The 16,615-nt window shown below is 45.5% G+C and overlaps 1 protein-coding gene across 1 annotated transcript in view; it reads right to left on the bottom strand.

The window, feature by feature from the left end:
* Positions 1–206: 206 nt before the first annotated feature.
* Positions 207–16,615, bottom strand: part of C7 (complement C7) — a 413,756-nt gene continuing 397,347 nt past the window's right edge. The window contains exon 18 of the mRNA XM_086960581.1: positions 207–2,337. Coding sequence (XP_086816707.1) covers positions 2,159–2,337 — 179 coding nt within the window. The 3' untranslated portion in view covers positions 207–2,158. The remainder of the gene's footprint in view (positions 2,338–16,615) is intronic.

The following is a 16,615-nucleotide window of genomic DNA, read 5'->3' as shown; positions in this document are numbered from 1 at the left end:
TTGTTCCCTTGACTGCCTCGTATTTGTTTAGCATCCATGTTTACTATTAGTCCACAAATTCGTTTTCAGATTTCTTCATCTTTACTGCCTAGATGATTACCCCGGCACATAATGATTTGCTATGAGACAATCTATTTGCTGCATTTTGAAATTTCACAATATAAATCCCTCCTGATTAATTATTAAAAAAAGAAGAACACAATGTATTTGTTAAAAAAAGTTTTATTATGTGAGCAAATAGAATCGTTTGCTATGTCTCATACCTGCTTAAGTACATAGAAATTACTAGACGATGGGAGTGTAGTATCTGTCTCTTATGTACCCTTTCTCTCCTCAATGTACAATATAATTATCTGTATAGCTTGGGTACTGTGTCCAAACATGTTTAAATATGTAGCTGGAGTCTAGCCTTGAGCCTTGAAAGCAATCTAATAATGTGGGGTTACCTTGTAATGCACAATCGACCTAAGCATCTCATCCTTTCCCTGTCAATGCCATGTCTAGATGAACGAAATGCATCGCTTACAGCCTCATTGTCTTGGCAAACAACATTGTATTGTTCAAGAACAGCCCATATTCATCATCCCCGAATAAAGCAGAAAATGAACCACAACAATATAAAATCATTGATGTCTCACAAAAGTACTGAACAGTCCACAAAATAAAGTTGTGTTTTATACTGGGCCAATTTTTCGTACATTTCCAGCGTTTTGGTGATCTCTGGAAATCCCATACACAAATTTACCCCTGAACATTACCCACAGGACGTACAATTTTCCCTATTTGTTTTTTCTTCACTAAGAAATATTCTTCCCGATGAAAACAAATCACTATCCCAGTATCCTCATGGAGCATGGGGGGATTCCTTCTGTTTTCCACCGGGGACGCATCTTACACCTGCCTTTTCTGAATTAAATGGGTTTACTGTATGTGGTCTCAGCACACTCTTTCGTCCCTTCCACGACACAACCAGTCTGTCCACAGTCCTAAATTCCATCTGCTGGTCAACTGATCGGTACATCCTGATTTTTGTGGATTAGAATCTCAGCATTTACCACCTCCGATTAGTTCTTTACACACCTTCGTTAAACTTCACTACACAAAAAATTGTAATTTGTGACTGGTGCCCTAGCTTTGCAAAAGTAAACAAGTCTTCATGCAGCCTCAATAAAAAATGCGAGCATACCGAAATGCTGAGGCATTCTATAACATGAAAGAAGGGCACTCGACGCTATAAACACAAATATAATGGTTACTTCGCATCACTTTTCATTACAATCACAGATCTTTTAAAATATACCTAATGGGTCGAAATTGCCACCTTACTGAAAATTCATTTTTCTTTGAGGAGGTTTCAAGCGAGAAATTCAAAGCACAGAGTACATAATGAACTGTAATTATTTCAATTTGTATGCACTGATCTGGAAAAATACACACTCCACTATGAAGAAAGAACATCGCATAGTGCTAAATGTCTTCCAGGGCTGCTGGCCCGCAAATGAGAGATTAGACTGCATGAAATGCTTTAACATGCTATCATAATTGCTTTAAACAGCGTCAGGTGTGCCCTTTTACGGTTTCAGGCGCACTGACAAGTACTACAATCTAGGTACTTCCAGCCCGGTACAACCATCTAATTCTGGATTTGCTGCATTAGGGTTCCACTCAGTGAATCGTAAAAAGCGTGCCCTCTTACCCAATATTACATCATCGACAACCACTATCAAGAAAAGTGAGAAGCTCCGGAAAGTTGATAAAGTTGGATTGTACATGCTACTGTGACATCATACACTAGATTCACCCTCATTTGCTTCAGTGAGAATCCTGGGTGCATTTCAGAGTAATAAAAGAAGATATGCTACTAAAAATTTATATTTCAGTTTTACACCTACTGCATGAACGATGTTTCATACCACACGAGTTACAGCATTTATATAGGGTACCTCACAGCTACAGAGGTCTCAACGTGCTAATTTGTTAATCATGGTTAAGTCACCGCAAGTCACAGAACACATCGTTCAATTCGCTCTTTCCATATATAAAAGATCTATAAAAATCGACGACAGTGTTGAGTATGCCCTAGACGCGGCAAATGTTGAGATGTTGTGACATCTCCAGCAGCGGTTTCACGAATGAAGCATGAAATGTCTGGTTTGCTCTACATGTCACAGGGTTTTACGCTGAGGATGGTGACAGCCTTCCCCTGGCACTTGAGGATTCCAGCTTCGCATTCGCTCATGGTGTGATGGGTGGGTTCGCCATCCTTCTGGACACAGAGGCTGATTCCACCATCCACACATGTCTTTCCCACGCCGCAGATGCACCTGTTTCTTTGGCCTGGAATAGAAGGCAGGGTTTTGTTAATGAAAGGTAAGAAATAAGGACTTGCATGCAATAAAGCAGACACTTCTGGAGTGGGTACGTCAAAGGGCATCAATGACAAAAAAAATCACAACTTTTCGTTTGACTTTAAGAAAGTAGATATGCAAAAAGGCACATCACAGCCCAAAACATCAATAACTATCTGCTCAATTTAAGTATGTAGGTATCTTGTAATAAAATCGCATCAGACTTCCAATTATTTTTGTGAAAACCGATTGGAATTACTTTGTTGTGAGGGAATTAGTATCCAGCAGCCACCACCTATTGGTCAGAATTATGTAGCAACTGTATAGGTGCAAATCAAAGTTGTGCTTGCAGAAATGAAATTTACGCATATAGGCATATTGCCTAGGTTGCAAGGGCTACTTTTCGGAACATTTTCAGGTTCCCATAGACACTGGTTCATCAGATTACATCACAAAATCGTAGAAGAAACAGGGCCTCGAGGTATTGTAAGTGTATTGTGGTGTTCAGAAAGATGTGTTGGGAAGGTGTAAAGCCTGCTGCTGATATGGCTCACACTGGCAGACAGTCTTGCCTTAGTGGCAGTTGGGGGCGGAGCCCAGCGATTAGCACTGTGCTTGCTGCCTATATCTGCCAATGTGCTTCCTGTCGCGCAACGGATGCGCTGCTGGCGTGCCAAAGGCAAGCCGTCTGCGCCCGTCTGCGGCCGGCTGGGGCCAGGGGCCATGCATTATGCTAGTTTCTCACTCCGTTACTCCTCAACGGAGCTCAACTCCCTTCAGGGGGAGTGGGCCATCAACCCAAATACTAGGAGAATTTTAGACACACTTGGGATATTGTCCCGCAAATACACTACTTGCAGTACCACCCCCTATCTTCCTGTTCACATGCCACCAACCAGCCCGAGGGACACCCTCCCCAACAGCTGCCCCCCTTTTTCCAGATCTAGTCAGGACAACCTATCCATATGGTATCTTAACACCCGCTCAATGGTTAAGCACCAATTAGAGATTTTCTATCTTCTAGACTCCATCAAGCCAGACATACTCCTTTTAACAGAAACATGGCTAACAGCCGAATCCACCCCTGACATTCTGGCTACAATCCCGGACAACTACTATGTCCTCCAGGCCAACAGGCTTGAGAGTAAAGTGGGGAAGGGTCGTGGCCATCATCTCCCAGTCACATAATTTCACTTCTCTTACCACATCAGCAATCCCTTCTGTTGACAGCCTCCTTTTTAAGTTTGAATCTAACGGCTCCTCATTTACCTGTGCATTATTCTACAGGCCGCAATTATTTGGTCATGTGATAGCTGAGATGGCGATTAACCATGCTAGAATCCTGATCATTGGTGATTTCAACTACTGACCCGCGTGAAAGCCCTTGCTCTGCAGATTTTTCTGACTTGCTGAATGGAATGAACTTCACCCAGCACATCAAAGTAGCCTCCCACATAAAAGGACATACCCTGGATCATGTCTGGAGCTCCAACCTTGATATCACTGACCTACAAATCACTCCCTGCACATGGTCTGATCACCATTTTCCATCCCCAACACCCCAGCCACTAAAGTCCCCACACCAGATTCTTCCATGGTAAGGAATTAGAGCCGGATATATATCACAACTCTCTGCACCTTCTTATCCACCTCTATGCCTTGTACCCCTCAGCCCACAGGCCTTTCGGTCTCGTCGCATACTCAGGCAGAAAACATCAATGCCTGGTTGGCCTCGGCAGGAGATAGCTTTGCTCCCCTGAAAAAACTTCAAAACAAGAGGCCCCACGACGCTCAGCGTTCGTTCACCAAGGACCTCAAGGATAAGAAACTTGCCTTGTGCCAAACTGAGCGCAAGTGGAGACAAGATTGCTGCCCCGTCAAAAAATCCATATTTACATCAGCCCTTAAAGATTCTAAAATTGCCATTCTTACAGCCAAATCTGATTATTTCTCCTTGAAAATCCTGGAATCCACTAACAAAGCTAAAGCTTCTCCATCGTGGATGAACTTGTGAAACCCAATCGTGTCACTATTAAACCCTCCCCATCACAAACCCTCTGTGATTTGCTTAATTCCTACTTCATTGGTAAAGTTATCAACATCAAAATTAGTATCCCCAAGGCCAAAGGTAATCCTTTTCTCTTTGACCTTTTCCCTCTAATTAATCAAGAGGTTTTCTTTTCCCTCCTTAAAAAGGTTCGCTCAGGCTCTCCGAGGGACAGCTGCCCTCCTCATATTGCCGGGGAGATATTTCTCCACATTCCTGAACTTCCCTTTTTCGCTCCTCAACAACTCCCTCACCACAGGTATTGTCCCCAACCTCTTCAAGACAGCGGAAGTCGCACATATCCTCAAAAAAGCAGGCACTGACCCCCAGGTACTCAGCAACTTCCGCCCAATATAGCTTGCTACCCTTTCTGGGTGAAATCATGGAGGCTTATGTTCCAAACTGCCTGAGCACATTTGTGGAACACTCCCACTACTTAGACCCTCACCAAGCTGGCTTTAGGGCCGAACACTCCACCAAGTCTATTGCTCTGGCCATCCACAATGATCTCAGAAAGGGAGCCGACCAGAACATCCAGCAGGCATTAATGTTCCTGGATACATTGGTGGATTTCGATACCGTTGACCACAATTTGCTCCTCGACCGAGTTGCGAGGGCCGGCATCCGGGGCCCTCCATTGGGATGGATCACCTCCTTTCTTAACGACCGGCATCAAGCGGTTAGTCTCTCCAGCTTCTCCTCAGAGAAAAAAAGACTGACCTGCAGGGTCCCCCAGGGGTCCTCCCTCTCCCCCTCTCTTTCTAATCTATACATTATATTAGGCGACTTAAACCTGCATATGGACTGTCTCACAGACGCTGAAGCTGACAAACTCCGTGATATCACGGCGATGCTAGGGCTAGCCCCTTTTATCCACAGCCCCACTCACGTGAAAGGCCACACGTTAGATGTAATCTTTTCCTCCATGCCTATTGAGGCGTCCCCTCCACTCCCGGTCCTTTGGTCAGATCATTATCTGATAAATTTTGCCTTAATGCTTGACTCTAAACCTTGCCAAAGGGCTCCGAAGCCCGGGTTCCGGCAGTCCAGAGCTTTCCATCTAGTGACAGCAGATATGCTCTCTGATGCTCTTGGCCAATACCCGTGTCAACTGACCGGGGCTCTGGAAGCCGATCTCATCCTGGTCCAGAACTGGATGCAGGCAAGATTCGAGGAGCTGGCCCCTTTGAGGGCTGCTAGAACAGCCCCTGACCTTAACTCTGCTCCTTGGTTCTCCTCCACTCTACGCATAATGCGACATGATTGTAAGAAGTTGGAAAGGCGCTGGCGGCGCAACTATGATCTTGTGGAAAAAACGAAATACCGCGACGCGATAAAGGCATACTACAAACAGATTGCCGCAGCCAAAAAGAGTTATCTCGAACAGAGAATCGACAAAGCCGACAATACCAGCCGGGAACTCTTTAGAATTGTGAAGGAGTTTATCAATCCAGCTGCAGGGACCCCCGTCCACTCTCACACGGAGGAATGGATCAAACAGCTGGCTGACTTCTTTGTGACCAAAATTCTAAAGATTCAGGACACCTTTCCTTCTGTGGACTCCCGCATGGCCGACGCCGCTTTAGGGGGTAAGCCGACCCATGTAGATCCCTCTCTGGCTAACTCAGGGCCCATACTATCTGTCTTTCCCCAGCTGTCCTGCGAAACTTCGCTGGAGCTGCTATCTCGGTTGAAATCTGGCTCGCCACTGGATGCCTGCCCGGCGAAATGCCTGGGCAGGGTGGCCTCAGCGTTGAACAGCCTGCTGAACCCCCTGCTGAATCTATCATTGAGCTCGGGGGTGGTCCCACGACAGTGGAAACATGCACTCATTCTGCCGCTGATTAAGAAGCCTCTGCTTGACCCCCTGCAATGGGCTAACTACCGTCCGATCTCCCTCCTCCCTGCTCTGGCGAAGGTGGTGGAGAAACATGTTCAGCATACTCTATCCACCTTTATTGAGAACAACAATCTGCTGCATGACTCCCAGTCCGGCTTTCGTGCAAACTACAGCACGGAGACCGCTCTGGTTGAGGTTACTGACGCCATCAGGGAGACACTCGATCAAGGGGGAAAGGCGATGTTAGTCATGTTGGACCTATCGGCGGCGTTCGACACCGTCCCACACGCAGGCCTTCTCTCAAGACTCAGGGAGATTGGTCTGCGAGGGACGGTGCTGGACTGGTTTCAATCCTTTCTTGCCGACCGCCGACAGGTGATCTGGGCTCCGCCGTTCTCGGCCGAAATGCCTTCGCTGGAGGTGGGAGTGCCTCAAGGATCTATCTTGAGCCCCACCATTTTCAACATATACATGGCCCCTCTAGCGGAGGTAGCGGAGGCGTTTGGGGCCCGGGTCATCTCATACGCTGATGACACCCAGCTCCTGTTCACCTGCAGGAAGGGAGAGGTCTTCAACGGCGGCAGAATTAAGGACTGTCTGAGCGCAGTCTTTGCGTGGTTTCAGCGGCACAGCTTGAAATGCAACTCAGACAAGTCTGAGCTGCTCTTCTTCGGCTGTGCCCCAGACCCGGGCTGGAAGACATGGTGGCCCCAGGACATGTTCCCCCCAGAGACACCATCTGCTCTAGTAAAAAATCTCGGAGTGGTGTTTGATGAGGACCTCTCTTTTCGTCCTCACATCCTGGGACTAGCAGGGAAATGTTTCAGCATCCTCAAGATGCTTAGGAAATTTCTTCCCTTGCTTTCACTGCAGTACCGTAGGAACGTAGTTCAGGCGTTGGTGGGATCACGCCTGGACTATGCAAATGCGCTCTTTCAATCAATCAATCAATCATGACACTTGTAAAGCGCGCTACATACCCGTAGGGTCTCAAGGCGCTGGGGGGGATGGGGGGAGGGGTGCCGCTACTGCTCGAACAGCCAGGTCTTCAGCTTCTTCCTGAAGGAGAGGTGGTCTTGGGTCAGGCGCAGGTCGGTCGGGAGGGAGTTCCAGCTCTTTGCGGGCCTACCTAAATATCTGCTATCTAGGCTGCAGATTGTACAGAACTCGGCGGCCAGAGCCATCTATGGCTGTGGAATTTTAATTTGCGATCTGAACATTATCTGCGCCAGCTTGTCACCTATGTACAACGTGCACGGCAGCCATTTTAGATATCATGGTCTCCCTGTCCACGATCGATCGCCAGCACGTCCCTCTGACCCAGCAAGCATCCTCCGCGCACCCTGGCTCCCCCTCCCTCCTCCTCCTTATGAGCATGACCCTTCTGCATGACCCTGTCCTTGGGAGTCACGCCAACGCCTGACCAACACCTCCTCTCCTCCCATGAATGCCCCTCTGTTGATAAACCTCCCTCCTGCGCTGGATTGTCCACGCAGCATGAATACCACTCCATTGATTGCCCCTCACCCCGTGTCCGACTGTCCACACAGGTCCGAGGCCATTGCCTAAGCCGGGAGATCTCATTTACTGCCCTTTATTGTATGAGGTCGCTCTCCTTCAAAGGACCCACTATTGATCCAGGCCTCCCCATCCCCTGTGACATGATCAGGCGCACACATCCTAAGACTCGACGGAACACTCAGCTGCGTGATGACCCCCCCCCCTCTTATCAGCAGGTTGAGGACCTCTATTGTGAAGGTATATGGGGGTGGGATTAACACGAGGATTGCGGGGATGTCTTTTCCTTGCTTTACAAAGTTCTGATTGTGGTGAAGGAAGGTCACATGCCATAAACCAGTGTATAAGAGGCCAGGCCTCGGAGAGGCTGTTAGAGCACCTCGAGATGATACCTTGTTGTCTGATCTGATGTGTTCTGCTCCGACGGAATAAAACTTCTGTTTCCTGCCTTCTGGTCTCCGGCGCCTGCCTCATTGCTTGGTAAACTTGAATGGTACAAGGGCGGTTAGCGCCGGGCAAATCTTGAGAAAGGTCCTAGCCCTACCTTTTTCCACATGGCCTGCCCAGGAGAGCCAGTGCCTCTACGCTCTTAGCCAGCCTGCACTGGCTGCCTATCGCCGGGAGAATTAGATTTAAACTCCTCACCTTGGCGTTTAAAGCTCTCCATGCGATTGGTCCTCATTATCTGAGGAAGCGCACTGCTTTTTATGTGCCACGGAGGTCTTTGCGGTCGGCGGAACTGGCCAAAATGGAGGTGCCTCGGGTCAAACGTGTTCGGATGGGAGGTCGCTCCTTCCAACACGTGACAGCTTGCCTGTGGAACGAACTCCCACTTTCCCTTCGGAAAGCAAACAACCTCTTGGCTTTCAGGAAGGAGTTGAAGACCCTGCTCTTCACCAAGTAACCCGCGATAACTGTAGTGTGTCTGCCTTGGTTTTCTCTGTTTCTAGGGGCCTCTTTGCTAAAGCGCCGGGACACCCTTTGGGGTAGCTGTGCGCTCTAAAAGTGTGGCTTACATTAACATTACATTAACATACATTCTCCCCCTGATTTTTAATCTTCGAAAGAGAGAAGAAGTTACTTTTAATTATGCTGATGACCTCCAGCTTATTCTTAACATTGACTCTTTACCCTCCTCTATGGAGAACTTTCAATCAACCATGAACTTCATCAGTAACTGGATGAACCTAAACCAGTTAAAGCTTAACCCCGACAAGACGGAGCTGGTACTTACCGGGCCTTCAGCTAATCTGTGGAACTCTAACTTCTCGCCTCACTCCTTGGGATGCCCGCCTTCCCCAGTCAGCTCGGTCAAGAGCCTAGGTGTTACTATAAGTAGGGATATTACCATGAAGGCCCAGATCAATTCAGTGGTTTCCGTCTGCTTCTTCCACTTGTGAAGAATTCGGAAAATCAGCAGATTCCTATAATTTGAGGCTCTTATTTAAGTCACCCGGGCCCTAGCAATGTCGGGTATCGATTATGCAAACTCACTGTATGCCGGAATCCCTGCATATCAATCACACCTGTACAAATCACACCTTGATTATGTACAAATGGTACAGAATCAAGCTGCTAGGCTTGTCCACGGCCAGCCGAAATTCAGCGACGCGAAACCCCTGCTTAAGAGTCTACACTGGCTCCCAGTGACCCAGGGCAGCCTCTTCAAACTTGGCTGTCTGATTCACAGAGCCTTTTCCTCCCCCGGACCTGTTTTTATCGCTTCCCGAATACAGCAATACCATCCATCTTGTGACTTACGCTCATCCAGGTTGAACCTTTTGACCGCTTGTTTATTTAAACGGAAAAAACACGGTGGTCTAAGATTCTCGTCCCTGGCACCACATTTCTGGAACTCCCTCACCGCGAGATTGCGCCAAATCCCCTCCTATGCTCAGTTTAGGAAATCGCTCAAAACATGGCTATTTTCTCAGGCCTACATCTAGTTCCCTCCCGCCGCTTCTGTCAATGCCTCTCTGCCTAAGTGCCAAGAAACCGACGGTGAACGCGCGCTCAACAAATAATTTTATCATATCATATCATTGACATCCTGTATATCAAACTAACTTAAGTCGTAGGGGCTTTCTCATCAATTCTGAATTGAGGATTTTCTACCTGCCGTAAGAGTCATTTACTGCAAGCTAGGGGTTTCTAATTTGCTATTTCTCCATATAGATATAGCAGTTATAAAGTCATCAAAATCAAAAGGGTTGCAGGAAGTGTCAACATGCTTGGCCTCAAAGAACCAGCCTTTTCTCACTCAGTTTTAATGGCCTATTTTTTTAAAAAAAAGTTTAGAAGTCATAGATAGAAACATTAGGTAGTATATTTACAAGCCCCTTTGTATCACTCTTGCACCACGTAATGTGGCGCAAAAGCAACGCAAATTAAAAGTGAGATTTATAAAGGAAAGTGTTGTAAATAGTAAGAAGACTCCAAATCCGGTTAGATGGCAGGTAAGTGGTTTATTACAGCAGACAGAAAAGTAACAGGACCGTTTCCTCATCTGGCCAGGAAGTAACTGACACAGAATGGAATGACAGATGGTGACACAGAGAGAACCATGTAAGCAGTCTAGAAGGTTGGGGCCAGGGCAGGCAGGGAGAGGACAGAAAGGGATAAGCTATGTACAACACATCTCCCCCCTTTGGATACAAAAAGAAAACAAGAGAAAGAAAGAGCAAAATAACAGTAACACCTATTAATGAACATAGTCACTCAAGTAAGCCGGAGGATGGCGAGAATGTGGACACCTTGAGCAGACATTGGACGAAGGAACACCAGAGGTAGTAGCAGAGTCAGAACTCCCAAGCACATCATCACACACAGATGAAGGAGCATCGCCACCACCCACCTCCCCCGTACAGCAGGTGAACCACGCAAATCAGAATCTCGTTGAGCAGACAACATATAGCCACTGCAGCCCGTCTCAGAAGAATTAAGGTTGCAATTTGAGGCATTTGAGACATCTTTCTGATATAAGGCAACCCTTCTGTAGTTCCATTTGGCACCGTTCTCAAGCAGAACAAACTGGGGAAAAGCTTTCCTAACACGAAAAGGACCACTGAACTTTGAGAGGCCCTTAGAGCAGCGACCCGGCTTGACTTTAACCAAATCACCAGTAGATATGGGAAGAGAGGAAGCATTTGAAGGAGAAGAATGCTTACTATCTTCCCTCAACCAGGAAGGGGTTAGCCTGGAAACAGGGGAACGGCCACGCATAAGTTCAAAAGGAGACTTTTCAGCTTGCCCATGGGGCGTTGAGCGGTAAGCCCAAACCAGCTCTTGTACACGCTCATCAGAAAAACACCCGCTAGCAACCGACATTTGTATCACACCCTTTACCAGTCGATTGACCCTTTCACACAGACCATTGCTTTCAGGATTATAAAGACAGGTGCGGTGATGAGATATTCCACATTCACGCATGAAACTGGCCATTTTGGTAGAGGTGAGTTGGGTGCCGTTATCCGTAATTAGAACTGAAGGGTAACCCTCATTCATAAAAACAGACTTGAGAAAAAGAATGGTGGAGTCAGTTGTAATCTCCCTCATGAAACGTACAGTCAACCACTTGGAGAAGCAATCAACAACGACCACCGCAAAACGTTGATTAAAGGGTAATTCGCACATAGGACCAATGAAATCCAAGCATATCGTATGCCAAGGCAAGCTTTTAAAGGAAATATTGCCAACAGATTGGGAACCAATAACTTTGAGGCGCTTCTCCCCTTCCATGCATAAGGAACATTTGACTACACAGTCTACAGCATCACTGTCGATTGAGGGCCACCAAAAATTTTCTTTAACGCGCCGCTGAGTAAGAGTTTGGCCCAAATGGCCCTCTTGAGCTAAACTGAGAATCTTTCCCCTCAAAGAGCTTGGAGGAATATAGCGATCACCTCTCATCAATACGTTTTTCCCAAACACAGACAACTCATTAACAACTTTAAGAAAGGGTCTGACAGCTGGTTCCAAGGTACTTTCTCTTCTTGCCCCCTTGAGAACGAGATTAACTACAGCTTTTAAGACATGATCTTCATCCATGCCCTTGGACCATTCTTCGGCTGAAAAGGAACTCTCACACAAAAACAAGACATCGTGAAAGGAGGCGACAGCTTTGTCATCACACTGCTCACTCAAGGAATCCCGGGGATTAGGGGAAGAAACCGGGAGGCGCGATAAACAGTCAGCTTGGACATTCCTCCAACCATGAACAAATTCAACTTCGAACTGGTAATCCTGAAGGCGAGAGGCTAACCTGGCCAGTCTGGGCGAGCCTTTACCTGTACCACCGGGTGCTAAAACATTCACCAGGGGTTTGTGATCCGTGCGAAGAACAAACCGAGAACCCCACAGATATGTTCTAAAATAGTTAACCCCCCAGGCAGCCGCAAGGGCTTCTCGCTCGATAACAGAATAATTGACCTCAGAGGTAGACAGAGGCCTAGAGGCAAAAGCGATGGTTTTTTCGCCACACTCATGTTTCTGAAGAAGAACAGCCCCAAGACCAACACCACTTGCGTCAACCATCAGAACAGAAGAACGTCTAATGTCGAAAGGAGTGAGAACATCTGAGGACTTAAGTTCAGATTTGATGCAGTTAAAACAAGACTCTTGTTCACTCGTCCAAGAGAACTTGACTCCTTTCTTTAATAAAGACCTCAAGGGAGCAGTCTTCGAGGAAAAATCTTTACAAATTTAGAATAGAACTCAATTAGCCCCATGAAGGACCTGAGTTGTTCTTTATCCACAGGAGAGGGTGCCAGCTCAATTGCTTCTAAGAGATTTTTTTTAGGCCTCACACCCTCAGCAGAGAGACAGAAACCCAGATATTCGACCTCTTCAACCAAAAATGCACATTTTTCTCGACGCAATGTGAGACCAGCATCTACAATTCTACCTAAAGCACTGCGTAAGACACAATTGTGCTCTTCCAAGGTATCGCCAAAAATGAGAATGTCATCTTGGAAAAAGATAATTTTATCTAACCCCTTGAATACTTCAGAAACCATGCGCTGGAAGACACTGGCAGCGGAGATTAGGCCAAAGGGTAATCGAGTAAATTGAAAAGTTCCCTCACCCGTGATAAAAGCTGTAAGGTGTTTTGAGCTGTCATCGAGACGAATCTGGTGATAGGCGTGCTTAAGGTCTAGCTTGCTGAAAAACCTAGCTCCCTTAAGGGTGGAAACCAATTCGCCTATATTAGGTAAAGGGAATACGTCAGCCACCACGCATTTATTCAAAGAGCGTAGGTCTACACAGAAACGAATCTTGTTGTCAGGTTTCTGCGAGATAACTACGGGAGAAACCCATGGGGAAGCTTCAATCGGTTCGATGATACCTCCCTGTAGCATCTCATCTAGAACAGCCTTAACCTCATCACGCAAGGCAAAAGGGACACGCCTCGCTTTGTGCTGTACAGGAATACTGCCCTCCTTTAACAGTATTCTGTGTGTGTACCCTTGTAGCTCACCTAGTTCCTCGCGAAAAACCTGACTATGACTGGCAAGAATGTCATCAATGTAACAATCATCCACAACAAGAACGGGTTCATCAGCTCTGGGATTAACAATTATGTGTAGGTCGTACTGATGAGAACGTCCCAGTATTGCGGGACCATCCACAGACACATAAATCTTGCCCCAGGTTGACCTGTTTTTGAAAACAATCATCGCTTTAAAGTAACCCAGAAGGTTGATTTTCTCACCCTGGTAACCGGATGGAAAGATATCACACACATCCAAGCATTTGTTTCCCCATACCTCTTTCAGCATAGACGAGGGAATGATTGTCCACTTGGACCCAGTGTCAACCATTAAATCGACATTTTTCTCATCAATCACAAACTTTGCTTTAATTATACGCTCTCTCTTCTCATCACATGCACACACCGAATCATACAAAACCAGTATTTTGTTGACATCACGCTTTAGATCATTGTAGTCACACACAACAGTAACCCTCTGATTGGTTCTGTTCTTACATACCTTTGCGAAATGGCCTATTTTACCACATTTTAAACACTCTTTGTTATTAGCAAAACAAAATTTTGCGTCGGAAGAATGAGAATAACTCCCACATCTAGAGCACATTTTGGATATAAACTTGTTACCAGGCTGTGACTGTGGCCTACTGAACGACTGTTGAACCATATTTTTCTTTTGTAATACATAACCTTTCTTCCTAACAATCGCAACAGCAGCTGCTTCATCATCACTAATATCGCTATTAACCATTTTATGAGATATCTCAGCAACTTTGGTATCAGAACCCCCTTTAGATAACTCTTTAATGCATTTCTCACTCTCCTCAACTACTTTAGCAAGTTCGATTGCTACTTTGAGAGTGGGGTTCTTCGCGGCCCACAAGCGTTCCTGGATTTTTCTATTATTAGCTTGTACAACCAATTGGTCCCTAATGTGTTCGTCAGCCATTTGGCCAAAGTTGCATTTGACAGACAATTCACGAAGGCGAGCGACAAAGTCATCTATACTTTCGCCCTCAAGTTGTTTGTTTTTATAAAACCTATAACGTTGAAGAATTAGGTTTTCCTCTCTTCCGAATCTGTTCTCCAGTCTGGCAATGGCTTCTTTAAATTCGTCCAAAGGTTGTGATGTGGCAGAAAGAACTTGGGGTAAGTATTTAAAAAGTCTTTGCCCTTCTTTTCCTAATGTGGTCATCAAAATTGCTTTCTTTCTTTTGGCAGAGAAACTCTCCCCATCCAGGGCTTCAATATAGTCATTAAACATAATGATCCAGTCCTCCCAAGGGGTGGAAGGATTGCCAGGTTCACTCAGGAATTGAGGAGGAAGGGCAATATTTATAGATTGTGCCATGATAGTCCTGCACTTAAAGAAATATGATTACAGACCACGGAACACTGGTTCAGTGTAACATGTAAATGTAATTGCAAGAAGTCACAACTTTTAAAATGGATTTGGTGCCAGACTAAGAGTTAGGATTTAACTTGTCTGTAAAAATATGGTTAAAAGAAAGAAAGTCTCAGAGTAAGTATAGTTCATGCGTAAAATTATGCTTCCTTGGACTGAAGGCTTTGGTATTTGTCCATCAAATTGGCTCAGCGCTAAACTTTTCAGCGTTAAAAGTAATAAATAAGTCACAATAAATAACGTGCTTACTTGTGTTGTTTACTTCGTTGTGTGCTGACGACTTTAAAATTTCCTCGTGGAATCACTCAAGTGAAGAACTCTTCGTGTCAGACTACCGGAGATAAATGCAGGTTGACGCGAACAAAGATGGCCGCCTGCGTATGTCGTCACGAAGGTCACGTTAATGACCTTGCGTAGACAACGCGTAGCGTCCAAAAGTTCCGTGTTCCTGCAAGTGCGCGATGCGCTCAGGCACAATCCAGACACGAGACACTGCTCGCGGTCACAGTTCTCGCGAGGCAGTTGTTATGGCAACGCAAGAAACAACAAACGCGCCGTTGAGTTCCGTTGCTACGCACCTTTGGTTTGGTTGCCAAGTGACGCTGCCGATAGCAACCAAGGAGGAAAAGGTCAAAAACGCTGAAGCGGGACTTTAAATCCAGGAAGTCTCGACATCCAACAGCTGCAGAAGAAGAAGTCGTCGAGAACATAAAGCGCTGCCACTCGTGGGTTCGTTGAGGAACGGATCACTGTTTTGCTCGTCTTTTCTTAAGCTGTAAACGAAATTTGGCCAGATGCTCCCGTCCAGAAGTCGCCAAAATGTTGTAAATAGTAAGAAGACTCCAAATCCGGTTAGATGGCAGGTAAGTGGTTTATTACAGCAGACAGAAAAGTAACAGGACCGTTTCCTCATCTGGCCAGGAAGTAACTGACACAGAATGGAATGACAGATGGTGACACAGAGAGAACCATGTAAGCAGTCTAGAAGGTTGGGGCCAGGGCAGGCAGGGAGAGGACAGAAAGGGATAAGCTATGTACAACAGAAAGCAAGGCCACCTTGCGTGGCCCTGAGTGACTTCATAAATCTCGAGGAAGGCAATGCAGCGCAAATCGCTGTGTTGCAATACTATGCGCCAGGGAGGCGTTTCCATTGGTGTTGCGTGGGTGTTCCCACGCAACATCCATGGGTTTTGACGCATTCTCAGATTTGCCAGAAGTGGTAGAACTGGAAATGGGCCAAAAACCTATGCCTCCCGAGCTGAGGCATAACAAAGAGATATATGTTTATTTCTTCCTGTTTTTATTCTCTTTCTATGTGTGCTGCATTGTGCAGCACACATGGAAAGAGGAAAAAGTCTTGGGGGATGGTTTTTGTGCAGTAAGATATCCCTGCACAAAAACAATCTTCCTTGTAGCATTGGCACAAGCAGCCAAAAGGGCGCCAGTGCAGTGGAAAAGGCGGGAATATACCTTATAGAATTAAGTTCTACGTATTCCTGCCCTTTCCCTATCACACACTGCAGCACAGAATTCAGACAATATATCAAAGTAAAAAGATCGCCATACCAAAATATTGTGTCAAAAATATTGTGATATGGAAATATTGTCAGCAAGAATATCTTTTTCAAAAATATCGATTTTAAGGCAAGTAATATCGATTTTTAAAATATTGAAGTCATTACTATGATGTTAATTGTTTAAAATATTGTTTCTCAATTATTGTTATGCATTTCAAATATATATTTTAAATGTATATGATATAATTTTTTATACAATTATTGTTTATGTTTTTTAATAAATTGTTACATTTTTACTAGTTCTTAAATTTGATGTAATAATGTTTTGTGATTTTTAGTGCAGTAACGGGTTGTGGGCTTATATGTTTATGGGGTGGGAAGTAATTTAATTATAAAACATTAATGATTGTTTTTATTTAATATTATTTATTTAATTATGTCATTTGTGCTAC

The sequence above is a fragment of the Lissotriton vulgaris genome, chromosome 3_1 (genome assembly GCF_964263255.1).
Source record: "Lissotriton vulgaris chromosome 3_1, aLisVul1.2, whole genome shotgun sequence".
In the NCBI taxonomy this organism is placed as follows: domain Eukaryota; kingdom Metazoa; phylum Chordata; class Amphibia; order Caudata; family Salamandridae; genus Lissotriton; species Lissotriton vulgaris.
Note: the sequence above shows the minus strand (reverse complement) of the source record. Positions and strands in the feature narration are given on the sequence as shown.